The sequence below is a fragment of the Chiloscyllium plagiosum genome, chromosome 2, assembly GCF_004010195.1.
Source record: "Chiloscyllium plagiosum isolate BGI_BamShark_2017 chromosome 2, ASM401019v2, whole genome shotgun sequence".
Classification (NCBI taxonomy): domain Eukaryota; kingdom Metazoa; phylum Chordata; class Chondrichthyes; order Orectolobiformes; family Hemiscylliidae; genus Chiloscyllium; species Chiloscyllium plagiosum.
Genome location: NC_057711.1, coordinates 4301998 through 4317929, shown reverse-complemented (window position 1 = coordinate 4317929; position 15932 = coordinate 4301998). Strand labels below are relative to the sequence as shown.

At 41.2% G+C, this 15932-nt stretch overlaps 1 protein-coding gene across 1 annotated transcript in view; it reads left to right on the top strand.

Moving 5' to 3' along the window:
* The window catches only part of LOC122539520 (otogelin-like), a 67668-nt gene that overhangs the window by 18576 nt on the left and 33160 nt on the right, over positions 1 to 15932 (top strand). The window contains exon 4 of the mRNA XM_043674470.1: positions 8244 to 8363. Coding sequence (XP_043530405.1) covers positions 8244 to 8363 — 120 coding nt within the window. The remainder of the gene's footprint in view (positions 1 to 8243; positions 8364 to 15932) is intronic.

The following is a 15932-nucleotide window of genomic DNA, read 5'->3' as shown; positions in this document are numbered from 1 at the left end:
AATCCCCCTACCAATAAACGCCAACACACCATATGCCTTCTTAACAGCCCAGCCAACCTGGGTTGCAACTTTCAGGGGTTTATGCACTTGGACATCAAATTTTCTCTGCTCATCTACACTGCCAAGAAGTTTACCATGAGCCTAGTACTCTGCATTCCTGTTACTTCTTCTGAAGTGGACTACCTCACACTTTTACACATTAAACTCAATTTGCCACTTCTCAGCCCAGCTCTGCCTCTTATCTATTATCTGTGACCCACAACAGCGGTCGGCACTATCCACAACTCTGCCTACCTTAGTGTCATCTGCAAATTTACTAACCCATCCTTCTATACCCACATCCAGATCATCTATAAAAATGAAAAACACCAGTGGCCCCAAAACAGATCCTTGTGGCACACCACTGGTAACTGAGCTCCAGGATGAATATTTCCCATCAACTACCACACTCTGTCTTCTTTCAGTTAGCCAATTTGTGATCCAAATGGCTAAATCATCTTCAATCCCGAAACTCCATATTTTGTGCAATAGCCTACATTGTGGTACCTTACCAAACGCCTTACTGAAGTCCAAACATACCACATCAACCAATTTACCTTCAACCACCTGTTTTGTCACTTTGTCAAAGAACTCAATAGTGTCAGTGAGGCACGACCCACCCTTCACAAAACTGTGTTGACTATTCCTAATAAAATTATTCCTTTCCAGATTATTATAAATACTATCTCTTTTCCAACATTTTCCAATACTTTACCCTGAAGTAAGGCTCACTGGCCTATAATTTCTAGGGTTGACCCGACTCCCCTTCTAAAACGAGAGAACAACATTTGTGACAACGAGGACATAAAAATCAAGGTCAATGGCTCTGCAATCTCCTCCCTTGCTTCCCAGAGAGTCCTAGGATAAATGCCATCAGGCCCAGGGGACTTATCTATTTTCACCCTTTCCAGAATTTCCAACACCTCTTCTCTACGTACCTCAAAGCCATCCATTCTACTTAATTTTGACTCAGTATTCACATTGACAACAATGTCCTGCTCCTGATTGAATACTGACGAAAAGTATTCATTCAGTGTCTCCCCAATCTCTTCAGACTCCACACCCAACTTCCCACTACTATCCTTGACTGGACCTCTTCCTACCCTAGTCATTCTTTTATTCCTGACATACCTATAGAAAGCCTTCGGGTTTTCCCTAATCCTACCAACTAAGGACCTTTCATGTCCCCTCCTTTCATGTCCCCCTAATGTGCATATAGACTGGATTAGTCAAATTGGCAAAAATAGCCTCATGAGAAATTTTGTTGAATGTATTAGAGATTGTTTCTTGAAGCAATATGTTTTGGAACCAGGCCAGTAGGAAGCAGGCTGTTCTGGATTTGGTATTGTGCAATGAAGTGGGAGTAATGATCATGCAATAAAGGATCCTCTAGTAAAGAGTGGTCATAAGATAGAATTTCAACTTCAGTTGGAAGGCGAGAAACCAGAGTTCCACATTAGCATTCTGGAGCTTAAAAAAAGGTCATGATTTAGCACAAGGACAAATTTGGCCCAAGTGGACTTGGCAGGAAAACTAAAAGGTAGGACATTTAATGAGCAGTGGCTGATGTTTGAGGAGATACTTTGTTGGTCTAAACTAAAACATATATCAGAAAAGAAGAAAGATTGAAGGAGGGATGAAAACCATCCATGGCTCACCAGGAAGATGAACATGTCGTAAAGACAAAAATGAAGGCATACCAGATTGCAAAGGCAAATGGAAAGCTGCAAGATTGGGAAACTATAATGCCATTATTCAAAAGGGAGGGAGGCAGAAAGTAGGAAGCTACAGACCAGTTATGTTAACATGTGTTGTTGGAAAATTATTAGAATCCATTATTAAGGAAATAATAACAGGGCATTTGGAAAGTCAAAATGTAATCTACTAGAGTCATTATGGTTTTATGAAGAGTAAATCAAATTTGATTGATTTTCCAGGGTTCTTATAAGGTGTACCAAACAAGGTTGATAATGGAGATCCTGTAGATGTAATTTATCTGTACATCTAGAAGGTATTTAACAAGATGCTGCACAAAAGGTTAATACACAAGGTAGTATTGAGGGGGTGAAGGGGTAATTTATTAGTTTGGACAGAGAATTAGCTAACCAACAAAAAAAGAATCATGGGGTGCCACTGGTTTTAATCCTTGTGTCTCAACTACTTAGAATCTATACTAATGATTTGGATGCAGTGATAGAAAGTACTATAATTAAATTTATAGATAACACTAAAATAGCTGGGAAAGTAAATTACAATGAAGAAATAAGAAATTTACAAATGTATATGGATAGGTTAGGTGAATGAGCCAAAATTTGGCAGATGAAGTTTAATATGGATAAATATGAGAGGTTATCTGTTTTGGTTAGAGGAGCAAAATGGCAACCTATTATCTAAATGGAGAGAAACTTCAGAGAACTTCAGTGTGGAGAGATCTAGGTGTCCTCATGCATGAATTGCATAAAACTAATATGTAGGTACAGCAGGGAATAAGGAAAACAATTTTGGCATTTATTGCTCAGGGAATAGAGTGTAAAATTTGGAAAGTGTTGCTGTAATTGTACAACTCATTAATGAGACTAAATCTGGAATAGTGCAGACAATTTTGCTCCCTTTAGTTGAGGAGAGTATAGTTTATTGGAGGTAGTTCAGAGGAGGTTCACTAGATTGATTTTAGAGATGAGGGGTTGCCTTATTGAAAAACTTCGAACTATACTCTCTGGAGTTTAGAAGAATGAGAAGACATCTAACCGAGGTATATAAGACATTAAAGGGGATTGACAAAGTAAATGTAGAGAGTATGTTTCCTCGTGTGGGACAGTCTGGAATGAGAATTAGGATAAGGGATAGCATATTTAAAACTGAGATGAGGAGAAATTACTTGAATCCAAAAGAATGTGATTCTGTGAATTTCAGTACCCCAGATTGTGGTGGATGACTGGACATTGAGAACATTTAAGTAGGAGATAGACAGATCTTTAATAGGTAGTTGATTGAAGGGTGATTATGAGTTGGCAGGAACATTGAATTGATGCTGAGATGAAATCAGTCATGATTACGTTAAATGGTAGAGCAGTCTCAAGGGGCTGAATGGCCTGTTTCTGATCCTAGTTCTTATCTTGGGTCTTCTTCTGCACCATAAAACTCTGTGAGTCTGTGAAATTGTTTGACACACCTATTGGAGATTTTGAGAGTATTATTAGCAGAACAGGTAAGAGGGAATCAGTTGATCTACTGTGTTTTGATTTTCAGAAGCCGTTTGATAAGATCCTACATGGGAGGTTAGTAAACCAAATTTGAGTATTGGGGCAAAAACCTGGCAAGGATTGAGGATTGATGAACAGAAAGAAAACATTTGGATGTTCATTCTCAGATTGGTAGGCTGTGACTCCTGGGCAACCAAAAGGATCAGTGTTTTGACCATAGATGTTCACAAATTATATCAATAATTTAGATATGGGGCTGAAATGTAATATTTGCAGTTTTGTAGATGAGATAGAACCCCTACAGTTTGGAAAGAGGCCACTCGGTTCATCACCAAGGAAAGGGTGCTAGAAAAAAATGCATGGCCTGAAGGTGGATAAATCACCTGAACCAGATGGACTGCACCCCAGAGTTCTAAGGGAGGTAATTGAACAGATAATGGAGGCATTGGTGATCTTTCAGAAATCGCTAGAGTCTAATCGCTAGCATAACACCCCTGTTTAAAAAGGGAGTGAGGCAAAACATGGAAAGTTAAGCTCGATTAGCCTGACCTCGGTCATGGATAAGATCCTGCAATCCATTTTGAAGGATGAGATTTCAGAATACTTGGAAGTTTATGGTAAAATAAGGCAAAGTCAGCATGGTTTCATCAAGGGGAGGTCATGCCTGACAAATCTGCTAGAATTCTTTGAGGAAGTAATGAGCAGTTAGACCAAGGAGAGCCAATGGATGTTATCTATCATTAAGAAGGCCTTTGACAAGGTGCCACACAGGAGGCTACTGAGTAAGATGAGGGCCCAAGGTGTTAGAGGCAAGGTGTTAGCGTGGATAGAAACTGGGCTGTCTGACAGAAAGCAGAGAGTGGGGATAAAAGTGTCTTTCTCAGAGTGGCAGCTGGTGACAAGTAAGGCTCAGTTTTGGGACCTCAACTTTTAACTTTATACATTAACAGTCTAAATGAAGGAACTGAGAGCATTCTGGCTAAGTTTGCAGACAATACAAAGATAGGTAGAGGGGCAGGTAGCATTGTGGAGGCGGGGAGGCTGCAGAAGGATGTGGACAGGTTAGGAGAGTGGACAAAGAAGTGGCAGATGGAGTACAAAGTAGAAAAGTGTGAGATCATGAACTTTGGTAGGAAGAATAGAGGCATGGACTATTTTTTAAATGAGAAGAAAACAGACATGGCAGACATGCAAAAAGACTTGGGAGTTCAAGTCCAGGATGCCTCAAGGTAAACTTGCAGGTGCAGTCAGTAGTTAGGAATGCAAATGCAATTATGGTATTTAATTTGAGAGGACTTGAATATGAAAGCAGAGATGCACTTCTAAGGCTCTATAAAGCTCTGGCGAAAGAGAATACTGCAGATGCTGGAGATTAGAGTCAAGATTAACATGGTGCTGGAAATGCACAGCAGGTCAGGCAGCATCCAAGGAGCAGGAAAATCGACATTTTGGGCAAAAGCCCTTCATCAGGAATGAGACTGGGAGCTCGGGGGAAGAAAGATAAAATTATCCCAGACTCATTCCTGATGAAGGGCTTTTGCCCGAAACATCGATTTTCCTGCTCCTTGGTTGCTACTTGACCTGCTGTGCTTTTCCAGCACCACTCTAATCTTGACTCTATAAAGCTCTGGTCAGACCACATTTGGGATATTGTGCACAGGTTTGGGCCCCATATCTCATGAAGAATGTCCTGGCACTGGAGCATGTTCAGAGGAAGTTCACGAGAATGGTCCCAGAAATGAAAAGCTTAACATATGAGGAACGTTTGAGGACTCTGGGTTTATCCTTGATGGATTTTAGAGGGATGAGGGGGGATCTAATTGAAATATACAATATACTGAATAGCCTGGACAGAATAGATGTTGGGAAGATGTTTCCATTGGTAGGAGAGACCAGGACCTGAGGGCACAGCCTTAGAGTAAAGGGAGGACCTTTTTGAATGGAGATAAGGAGGAACGTCTTCAGCCAGAGAGTGGTGAATCTATGGAATTCATTGCCACAGAAGGCTATGGAGACCAGGCTGTTGACTGTCGTTAGGATTGAGATAGATAGGTTCTTGAGTATCAAGGGGATCAAGGGTTCTGGAGGGAAAGCAGGAGAATGGGATTGAGAAACTCACCAGCCATGATTGAATGACAGAGCAGACTCGATGAGCTAGATGGCCTAATTTCTGCTCCTATGTTTTATGGTCTTATGGTCTTATCTTTGCTTCAATCCTCTGAAGCAATCCCAGCCCCCTACCCTATCTGCTTAAATAAACATTTACCATGGCTAATCCACCTAACCTATACAATGGACAATTAAGTATGGACAAAAATAGAAATTGTTGGAAAAACTCAGCAGGTCTGGCAGCATCTTTCGAGACTAATTCGAGTTAATGTTTCAGATCGAGTGACCCGAAACGTTAACTCCGATTTCTCTCCACAGATGCTGCCAGATTTTCTTGAGTCTTTCCAGCAATTTCTATTTTTGTCCATACTTAATTGTCCATTGTATAGATTAGGTGGATTAGCCATGGTAAATGTGTGGTTATGCAGATAGGGTAGGGGGCTGGGATTGCTTCAGAGGATTGAAGCAAAGATAAGACCATAAGACCATAAAACATAGGAGCAGAAATTAGGCCATCTAGCTCATCGAGTCTGCTCTGTCATTCAATCATGGCTGGTGAGTTTCTCAATCCCATTCTCCTGCTTTCCCTCCAGAACCCTTGATCCCCTTGATACTCAAGAACCTATCTATCTCAATCCTATCTATCTCAATCCAAAGATATGCAGTTTAGGTAGAGTGGCCATGCTAAGTTGCCCAATAAAAACCCGAAAGGACTGCAGATGCTGTAAATCAAAGACAAAAATAGAAATTGTTGGAAAAACTCAGCAGGTCTGGCAGCATCTTTCGAGACTAATTCGAGTTAATGTTTCAGATCGAGTGACCCGAAACGTTAACTCCGATTTCTCTCCACAGATGCTGCCATATTTTCTTGAGTCTTTCCAGCAATTTCTATTTTTGTCTTTGATTTACAGCATCTGCAGTCCTTTCGGTTTTTATTGGGCAACTTAGCATGGCCACTCTACCTAAACTGCATATCTTTGGTCTATGAAGGAAACCGGAATGCTTGGCAGAAATTCACACAGACGCAATAAAATGTACAAACTCCACACAGACAATCACCTACAGCTAGAATTAAACCTGGCTTCCTCGTGCTGTGGGGCAGCAGTGCTAACCACTGAGCCACTATGCCGCTCTGAATGAAACTTGACAGAAATTTGTGTTGTGAGGAGGATGTAGAGAAATTTCAAGGGGATTTGGAGGGGTTAAGTGAGTATGCAAGAACATGACAGATGGAATTTAATGTGGATAAGTGTGATGTTGTCCACTTTGGGAGGAGAAACAGAGGTCCAGAGTCCTCCTTAAGGAGTGTGAAATGTCATGAGGATTTTGGTCTCCACCATCTTTTCAGGCATTGTGTTCCAGGTGTCCACCAAAATTTTCCCACAAATTTTCCCACTCCCCACTCTTTGTAAACTTACCCTAAAACTATTCACCTTTGTTAAGGATACTCATGACCAAGAGAACAAGTATTAATAACAAAGAAAAAGAAAAATGGTATATAAGAGAAAACTAATGATGAGCTTAAAGAACCATTTAGGGGAAAATCCAACTTCAGTGGGGTAAGAATGTATCTGACTGAAATAATTTGGAGTCTCATATTGGTAGGGAGCACACTAGCTAAACAATGTGCAGCATTCAAAAGAGATAGTTCAGGCAGAGTCAAGCTGAATTCCCTCAGAAGGGAAAGGTAGTGCAAAAGCAAAATCAGAGCTAAAACTGAAATTGTTGGCAAAACTCAGCAGGTCATAGCAACGTAGGAAATATGAGTAGGAGTAACCATCTGGCCTGTCGAGCCTGCTCTGCCATTCAATAGATCATGGCTGATGTTTCCATGCGTTCAGCTTCATTTACTCGCTTGCTTATCATAACCCTGAATTATTTTACTGCTCAAAACTATCTATTTTTGCCTTAAAACATTCAATGAGATAGCCTGAACTGCTTCACTGGGCAGGAAATTCCACAGATTCGCAACCCTTTGGGTGAATAAGTTCTTCCCTAACTCAGTCCTAAATCTGCTCCCCCTTATTTTAAAGCTTTGCCCCTTAGTTCTAGTTTCACCTCCGAGTGGAAACAACTTCTCTGCTTCTATCTTATCTGTTCCCTTCACAATTTTATATGTTTCTATCAGATCCCCCCATTCTTCTAATCTGCAAACTGACCTGATTCACGCAGGTCCCTCTATATAGCTGCATGCTGCAATTATTCACCATTAACATAAGTCAATTTTGCTACTTCTCCTACCAAACTGGATGATCTCATATTTACTAACATTGTACTCCATCTGACAGATGCCTGCCTACTCACTGAATTTACCTACATCTGTCTGCAGATTTTCAGTGTTTTGAGCACCTTTTCCTCTGCCACTCATTTTGGTTTCATCTGTGAACTTTGACACATTACACTTGGTTCCCAACTATAAATAATTTATATAAATTGTAAACAATTGTGGTCCTAGCACAGATCCCTGAGGTACACCACTAACCACTGATAGCCAACCAGAAAAACATCCCATTGCTTTTGGTTAGTTAACCAATCTTCTATCCAGGCTAATACATTACCAGTAACACTGTGCACCTTTATCTTACGCAGCAGCCTTCTGTTTGACACCTTGTTGAATGCCTTCTGGAAATTCAGGTACACCATATCCACCGATTCTCCATTGTCCGAAGACTGTGGTCAAGTGAAATTAGGGATAGGCAATTAATACTGGCCTAGTCAGTGATGAATGGATAAAAAATGCAGTTAGATTGGCTTATGGGTTTATCTTTCTTTATGATATATGGAAAATGGACTATTATCTTGGTTCTGTGACTAGGGAAATATCTACTAGAAGGATAACGATTTACAATTTTTTAATATCTATTTTTACATTTGCTTTTATTTGTCTCTTAGAATGCCGTGCCACTTACTACTTTAGTACCAATACTAGCCTGTGTCCCAGCACATGTCGAAATTACCAGAACAAGGTGCAGTGCAAGGGTCCAGGTCTTTTGGGATGTGCTTGTCCTGACGGTAAGAAAGGATATTATATGACAATATAATACTGTGTGGCTGAATTTTCCACTTTTCCCTCTCCGGCAGAAATCTGAACTAGCTCAGAACGGATACTTGGAAGTCTCACATTTTATGAGCCCATGCATTTTCTAGCCTTTGTTGTGAACTCTGCTGATGATAAAACTGAACAACTCAGGTCCCAGAGTGAAACCTGGCTTGATAGACCAGATTTTGTTTCTATGCTATTTGTTTACCATGTGGACAGTCACTTAACATATTAATGAGACACTGCCGATGTACTTTTATCAAAAGAACATAAAAGTTTATCATGTGAAAATAAAAAAATAACTATGTTATTGTATACAGGAACTTTTTGAAGTGGTCTCATTACAGACATCAGAAATAAAGATTCAACACTTGTACTTTTACATTAATCTTAAAAACATTCAGACCTCAGTGAATGAAATCCTGGTGGCGTGATTGTAGTTGGTTCTTGTCAGCAAATTTGTGCATTCACTCAAAGCTATTTTCATTAGTTAATATCTGTTGTTAAACAAGCTGCTAACACAGTTCACCTATTTCCTAACATGATTTCCTTAAGCTCCTCTTTCAAGCCTTCACTTTCTAGGACATTCCTCTTAATGACTTGTAAGTCACTCAAGATGTCCTTTCAGACCATACTAAAGGGAGTAAGTCCTCAGTTCAGCCAAAAGATGTGCTTGTCAGTCAAAGGTGTTATCCAACTGCTAAATCGAAATCATTATTAAAGCTTTGATTAAGCCACAACAAGAGTATTATATCCAGTCCTGGTCACCACAATAAGAATGTGAAGAACCTTAAGAGGGTGCAGAAGAGATTTACCTTAATGATTTCAATGGTAATGAATTTAAATTTCAAGGTTCATTTGAAAAACTGGTGTTATTCTCCTTGCAGCAAAGAAGATTGAGGAGAGATTTGTTAAGAGGTGTACCAAATTATTGCAGTTTTAGACAAAGTAAATAAAGAAAAGCTATTCCATGGGGACTGATGTAAATCCTGCAATCCTGAACAGTGTCGCACATGTGAAGCCACAGTGTTCAATTCCATTACAATGAAAAGTGACTGTTTTCTTGGCAGTGAAAAGTTTTCAAATCTGGATCTTCTTTTGCTAGATAGTGTGATTGAACTCTCATTTAGTGACATAGTTACCTTTGTTTGTGTTGAGTCTGCTGATCTTCCAAGGTTTATGTAGTTATTTTTTTGGCACGATAGCAGCACGTCCCATCATAGTTAATTGCTTTCAATCTGTAGATAGTCTCCATCTTTTGAAAATACACATTTACACTAGATTAGATTACTTACAGTGTGGAAACAGATCCTTCGGCCCAACAAGTCCACACCGTCCCGCTGAAGCGCAACCCACCCATACCCCTACATTTACCCCTTACCTAACACTACAGGCAATTTCGCATGGCCAATTCACCTGACCTGCACATCTTTGTGACTGTGGGAGGAAACCGGAGCACCCGGAGGAAACCCACGCAGACACGGGGAGAACGTGCAAACCCCACACAGTCAGTCGCCTGAGGCGGGTATTGAACCCAGGTCTCTGGCGCTGTGAGGCAGCAGTGCTAACCACTGTGCCACCGTGCCGCCCACTACTTGCACACCAAGCTCATTTTGTTTTAAGTCGGGCATTTACATTTTCAGAATAGCATTGTGTGAATAAATCACACATTTTACTTTGGGACCCAGGAATTATTGACTGCCAACCTCCTGTCTCCAATTTGAAAATCCAGTGCTATGATACGATGACTCCTTTATCTTCTGTACTTGGGCTGATTTTCTGTGCTGGTTAGGAGCAGAGCTGTAGGCCAGTTCTGGACTTTTGAGTATTTATTCTAAATAATATGTGATTGCTTCTCCATCATATTTTAACTCTGCCAAATTATATGTAACCTCTTCACTTTTCTTAACAAACTTGAATTCATCATATTTAGTGATTTAAAATTTATTTGTGAATTGTATTTCTGTTTTGCAATTCCATTGATATCATTTTGTAACTTTATGCATTCCTCCTCTGCAAAAACTATCCCTCCCGGGAAGATAAGTTTAAAATATATAAAAGCTTACTTTGGGAGTTCAGCAGTCTTCATTTTTTCAGCGGCATTTGGCGTGGGAGGAGCAACAGCAAGGACCAGAGGCCCAAAGGGAAGGTAAATTTTAAAATATGTTAGAGCTTACTTTGGGAGTTCAGCATTCTTCATTTTTTCAGCGGCGGTTGGAGTGGAAGGAGCAACAGTGAAGACCAGAGGCCCGAAGGGAAGGTAAATTTAAAATATATAAAAGCTTATCTCGTGCATAGGCGGAATGCACACTGAGCAGGAGTGGACATGGGACTGCTTGGTAAGTGAGACTTTATATTTGGGAGGTTGCTTTACCCGAAAAACTACTCGAGTCGTGTCTCCTACCTGCCCTCCTCTAATCAAGAAAAAGTTTCTGTGCGCCAGATTGGTAAGATGACCAGTTTCTTTTTTTTTTAGTTTTCAGTAGTCTCATTGGTAAATTAGAATAGTGGGAATGTAGGTTAGGGCAGTAAAATGTTCTGCCTACTGAATGTGGGAGGTAAGGGTCACCACAAGAGTCTCTGCCAACTCCTTCTGTGGGAAGTGCACCCAACTCCAGCTCCTCGAAAACTGGGTTAGGGAACTGGAGCTGGAGCCGGATGAACTTTGGATCATTTGGGAGGCAGAGGGGGTTATTGAGAGGAGTTACAGGGAGGTAGTCACACCTCAAGTAAAAGAAGAAGGTAGAAGCTACCATCAGGGGATGGAAAGGGAAAGGGAACCAGCAGGCAATGCAGGGATCCCCTGTGACCATTCCCCTCAACAACAAGTATACCATTTTGGATACTGTTGGGGGTGGAACTTACCAAGGTCTCTGGCACAGAGTCTGTCTCTGTCGCTTAGAAGAGAAGGGGGAAGAGGAGCAGAGCATTAATCATTGGAGATGCCATAGTTAGGGGGGCAGACAGAAGGTTCTGTGGGAACAAGAGACTCATGGTTGATGTGTTACCTCCCAGGTGCCAGGGTTCGTGATGTCTCGGATCATGTTTTCAGTATCCTTGAGGGTGAGGGGGAGCATCTTTAAGTTGTGGTTCACCTAGGCACCAACGACATAAGTAGGAAGACAGATAGGGATTTAAGGCAGAAATTCAGGGAGCCATGGTGGAAGCTTAGAGCTGGAACGAACAGAGTGGTTATCTCTGGTTTGTTGCCTGTGCCATATGTTAGTGAGGTGAAGAATAGGGAGAGAGAGGTTGAACATGTGGCTACAGAGATTGTGCAGGAGGGACCGTTTTGGATTCCTGGATAATTAGGGCTCGTTCTGGGGTAGGTGGGACATCTACAAACAGGACGGTCTTCACTCGAATCAAAGGGGTACCAATATCCTGGGGGAAAATTTGCTAATGCTCTTCAGGTGGGTTTAAATTAATTCAGCAGGGAAATGGGAACTGAAATTGTAGTTTGAGTACACAGGAGGTTGAGAGTAGTGAGGTCAGACTAAAATTTCAAGATCGCAAGAAGGCACCAGCAAGCAAGAAGTTGGTTTGAAGTATGTCTTCTTCAATGCCAGGAGCATCTGGAATAAGGTGGGTGAACTTGCAGCATGGGTTGGTACCTGGGATTTTGATGCTGTGGCCATTTCAGAGACATGAGTAGAGCAGGGGCAGGAATGGTTGTTGCAAGTTCCGGGATTTAGATGTTTCAGTAAGAATAGAGAAAATAGTTTAAAAAAAGGGGGGTGGTCTGGCATTGTTAGTCATGGACGGTAGTGCAGTTGCAGAAAGAATGTTTGAGGACTCATCTACTGAGGTAGTACGGACTGAGATTAGAAACAGGAAAGGAGAGATTACCCTGTTGGGAGTTTTCTGTAGGACTCCAAATAGTTTCAGACATGTAGAGGATAGAATAGTAAAGCTGATTCTTGATAGGTGCGAGAGTGACAGGGTTATGGGGGCCTTTAACTTTCCAAATATTGACTGGGAATACCATAGCTCAATTACTTTAGATGGGTCAGTTTTTTTTGTGTCCAATGTGTGCAGGAGGGTTTCCTGACACAGTATGTAGACAGGCCAACAAGGGGCGAGGCCACATTAGATTTGGTACTGGGAAATGAACCTGGCCAGGTGTTAGATTTGGAGGTAGGTGAGCACTTTGGCGATAGTGACCTCATTCGGTTATATTTACTTTAGTGATGGAAAGGGATAGGTATACACCACAGGGCAAGAGTTATAGCTGGGGATTACGATGCGATTAGGTAAGATTTAGGATGCATAGGATGGGGAAGAAAACTGCCAGGGGTGGGCACAATTGAAATGTGGAGCTTATTCAAGGACCAGCTACTGTGGGTCCTTGATAATTACATACCGATCAGGCAGGAAGGAAGTTGTTGAACGCGAGGGAGTTGGTTTACTGAGGGAGTTGAATCTCTTGTCAGAGGGAGAAAGCTAATGTTAGGATGAGATGTGATGGCTTAGTTAGGTGCTTAAGAGTTAGAAGTTAGCCAGGAAAGACCTAAAGAGAGAGCTAAGAAGAGCCAGGAGGGGACATGAGAAGTCGTTGGCGGATAGGATCAAGGAAAACCCTATGGCTTTCTATCGATATATCAGGAATAAATGAATGACTAGAGAAAGATTAGGGCCAATCAAGCGTACTAGTGGGAATTTGTGTGTGGAGTCAGAGGAGATAGTGGAAGTTCAAAATGAATACCTTTCATCAATATTCATACAAGAGTCTTAGAGATGTACGGTACGGAAACAGACCCTTTGATCCAACTTGTCCATGCCAACCAGATATCCCAAAATAATCTCGTCCTACTTGCCAACACTTGGCCCATATCCCTCCAAACTCTGCCTATTCATATACCCATCCAGATGCCTTTTAAATGTTGCAATTGTACTAGCCTCCACCATTCCCTCTGGTAGCTCATTCCATACATGTACACCCTCTGTGTGAACAAGTCGCCTCTTAAGTCTTTTTTATATCTTTCCCCTCTCACCCTAAACCTATGCCCTCTAGTTCTCAATGAACTGTTATTAAAGTTCTAAAATCTTCACTATCACAGAAGACAGGTACAGCTTGGGTCAGGTACTTACCTTCACATTGTGGCATTAATGCATCTTACCTCAAGTCTCAACAATTGCCATTCACATTAACTGACATTTCAATGGGACAGATTAGATGAAACCCCATTATTTCGTGTGATATGTTGTGACTGACTGATGGAAGAGAGATATTTAAGGCCACAACACAACAACAGCAACATGTTGTTGAACTGAGAAATAACACTGAACAGATTCAGGGCCAGGGACCACCTTTGGCTCAGTGGCAGCAGAAAAAGAAAAGTAGTCAATGAGAATACTGAGATTCAGGCCACTAAACTAGATGGGATTGAGGTTCACAAGGAGGAGGTGTTAGCAATTCTGCAAAGTGTAAAAATAGCTAAGTCTCCTGGGCCGGAATGGGATTTATACTAACATTCTCTGTGAAACCAGGGAGAAGATTGCAGAGCCTTTGGCATTGATCTTTATGTCATCATTGTCTCCAGGAATAGTGCCAGAAGATTGGAGGATAGCAAATGTTCCCTTGTTCAAGAAGGGGAGTAGAGACAACCCTGGAAGTTATAGACCTGTGAGCATTACGTTGGTTGTGGGAAAAGTGTTGGAAAGGGTTATCAGAGATAGGATTTATTATCATCTAAAAAAGAATAAGGTGATTCAGAATAGTCAACATAGTTTTGTGAAGGTCGTAAGGTTGTGCATCACAAACCTTAGAGTTCTTTGAGAAGGTGACCAAACAGGTGGATGAGGATAAAGTGGTTGATATGCTGTACGTGGATTTCAGTGAAGTATTTGATGAGGTTCCCATTGGAAAGGTATTGCACAAAATACGGAGGCATGGAATTGAGGGTCATTTAGCAGTTTAGATCAGAAATTGGCGAGCTGAAAGAAGACAGAGGATGGTGGTTAATGAGAAATATTCATCCTGAAGTTCAGTTAGAGTGGTGTACCGCAAGGATCCGATTTGGGTCCACTGTTGTTTGTCATTTTCTTTTGTGAAGAGGAAGAAGAAAGCTTATGTTAGGATGAGATGTGATGGCTCAGTTAGGGCACTTGAGAGTTACAAGTTAGCTAGGAAAGACCTAAAGAGAGAGCTAAGAAGAGCCAGGAGGGGACATGAGAAATCATTGGCAGATAGGATCAAGGAAAACCCTAAGGATTTTTATAGCTATATCAGTAATGAAAGAATGACAAGAGTAAGATTACAGCCAATCAAGCTTAGTAGTGGGAAGCTGTGCATGGAGTCAGAGGAGATAGGGGAAGTGCTAAATGAATACTTTTCACCAGTATTCCCATGAGAAAAAGACAATGTATTTGCGGAGATACTGAGATACAGGCTACTAGACTAGATGGGATTGTGGTGCACAAGGATGAGGTGTTAGCAATTGTAGTAAGAGTAAAAATGGATAAGTCCTGTGGGCCAGATGGGATTTATCTTAGGATTCTTTGGAAGCCAAGGAGAAGATTGCTGAGGCTTTAGCTTTGATCTTTTATGTCATTTTTGTCCACAGGAATAGTGCCAGAAGACTGGAGGATAGCAAATGTTGTTCTCTTGTTCAAGAAGGGGAATTGAGACAACCATGGAAATTATAGACCCGTGAGCCTTACTTCAGTTGTGGGTAAAATGTTGGAAAGGGTTATAAGAGATAGAATTTGTAATCATCTATAAAGGAATACATTGATTAGGGATAGTGAACCCCTCTGTTAATTAAACCAAGCACCCAGAAAGCTCACCTTGCCTTGTAATCTGTTAAACTATGAGTGACAGAGAACTCCCAAATTCCACTGTTTAGAGGTAATAACATCAATTTATTTTCTAACTCTAAAAGTGAACAATAAACAAAAACTATTACAACTCTAAGCCTCCCTTTCTCTTAACTGCTTACTACCTGCCTCCAACTCTATAACAATATCTTAGTAGGAGTTATTCACTTAATGGCAAGGTCCGAGGGAGTGTTGCTGAACAAAGAGACCTTGGAGTGCAGGTTGATAGCTCCTTGAAAGTAGAGTTGCAGGTAGATAGGATAGTGAAGAAGGTGTTTGGTATGCTTTCCTTTATTGGTCAGAGTATTGAGTACAGGAGTTGGGAGGTCATGTTGCGGCTGTACAGGACATTGGTTCGACCACTGTTGGAATATTGTGTGCAATTCTGGTCTCCTTCCTATTGGAAAGATGTTGTGAAACTTGAAAGGGTTCAGAGAAGATTTCCAAGGATGTTGCCAGGGTTGGAGGATTTGAGTTATAGGGAGAGGCTGAATAGGCTGGGGCTATTTTCCTTTGAATTGTCGGAGGCTGAGGGGTGACCTTATAGAGGTTTACAAAATTATGAGGGGCATGTATAGGGTAAATAGGCAACGTCTTTTCCCTGGGGTCGGGGAATCCAGAACTAGAGGACATAGGTTTGGTGTGAGTGGAAAGATAGAAAAGGGACCTAAGGGGCAACTTTTTCACACAGAAGGTGGTAAGTGTATGGAATGAGTGCCAGA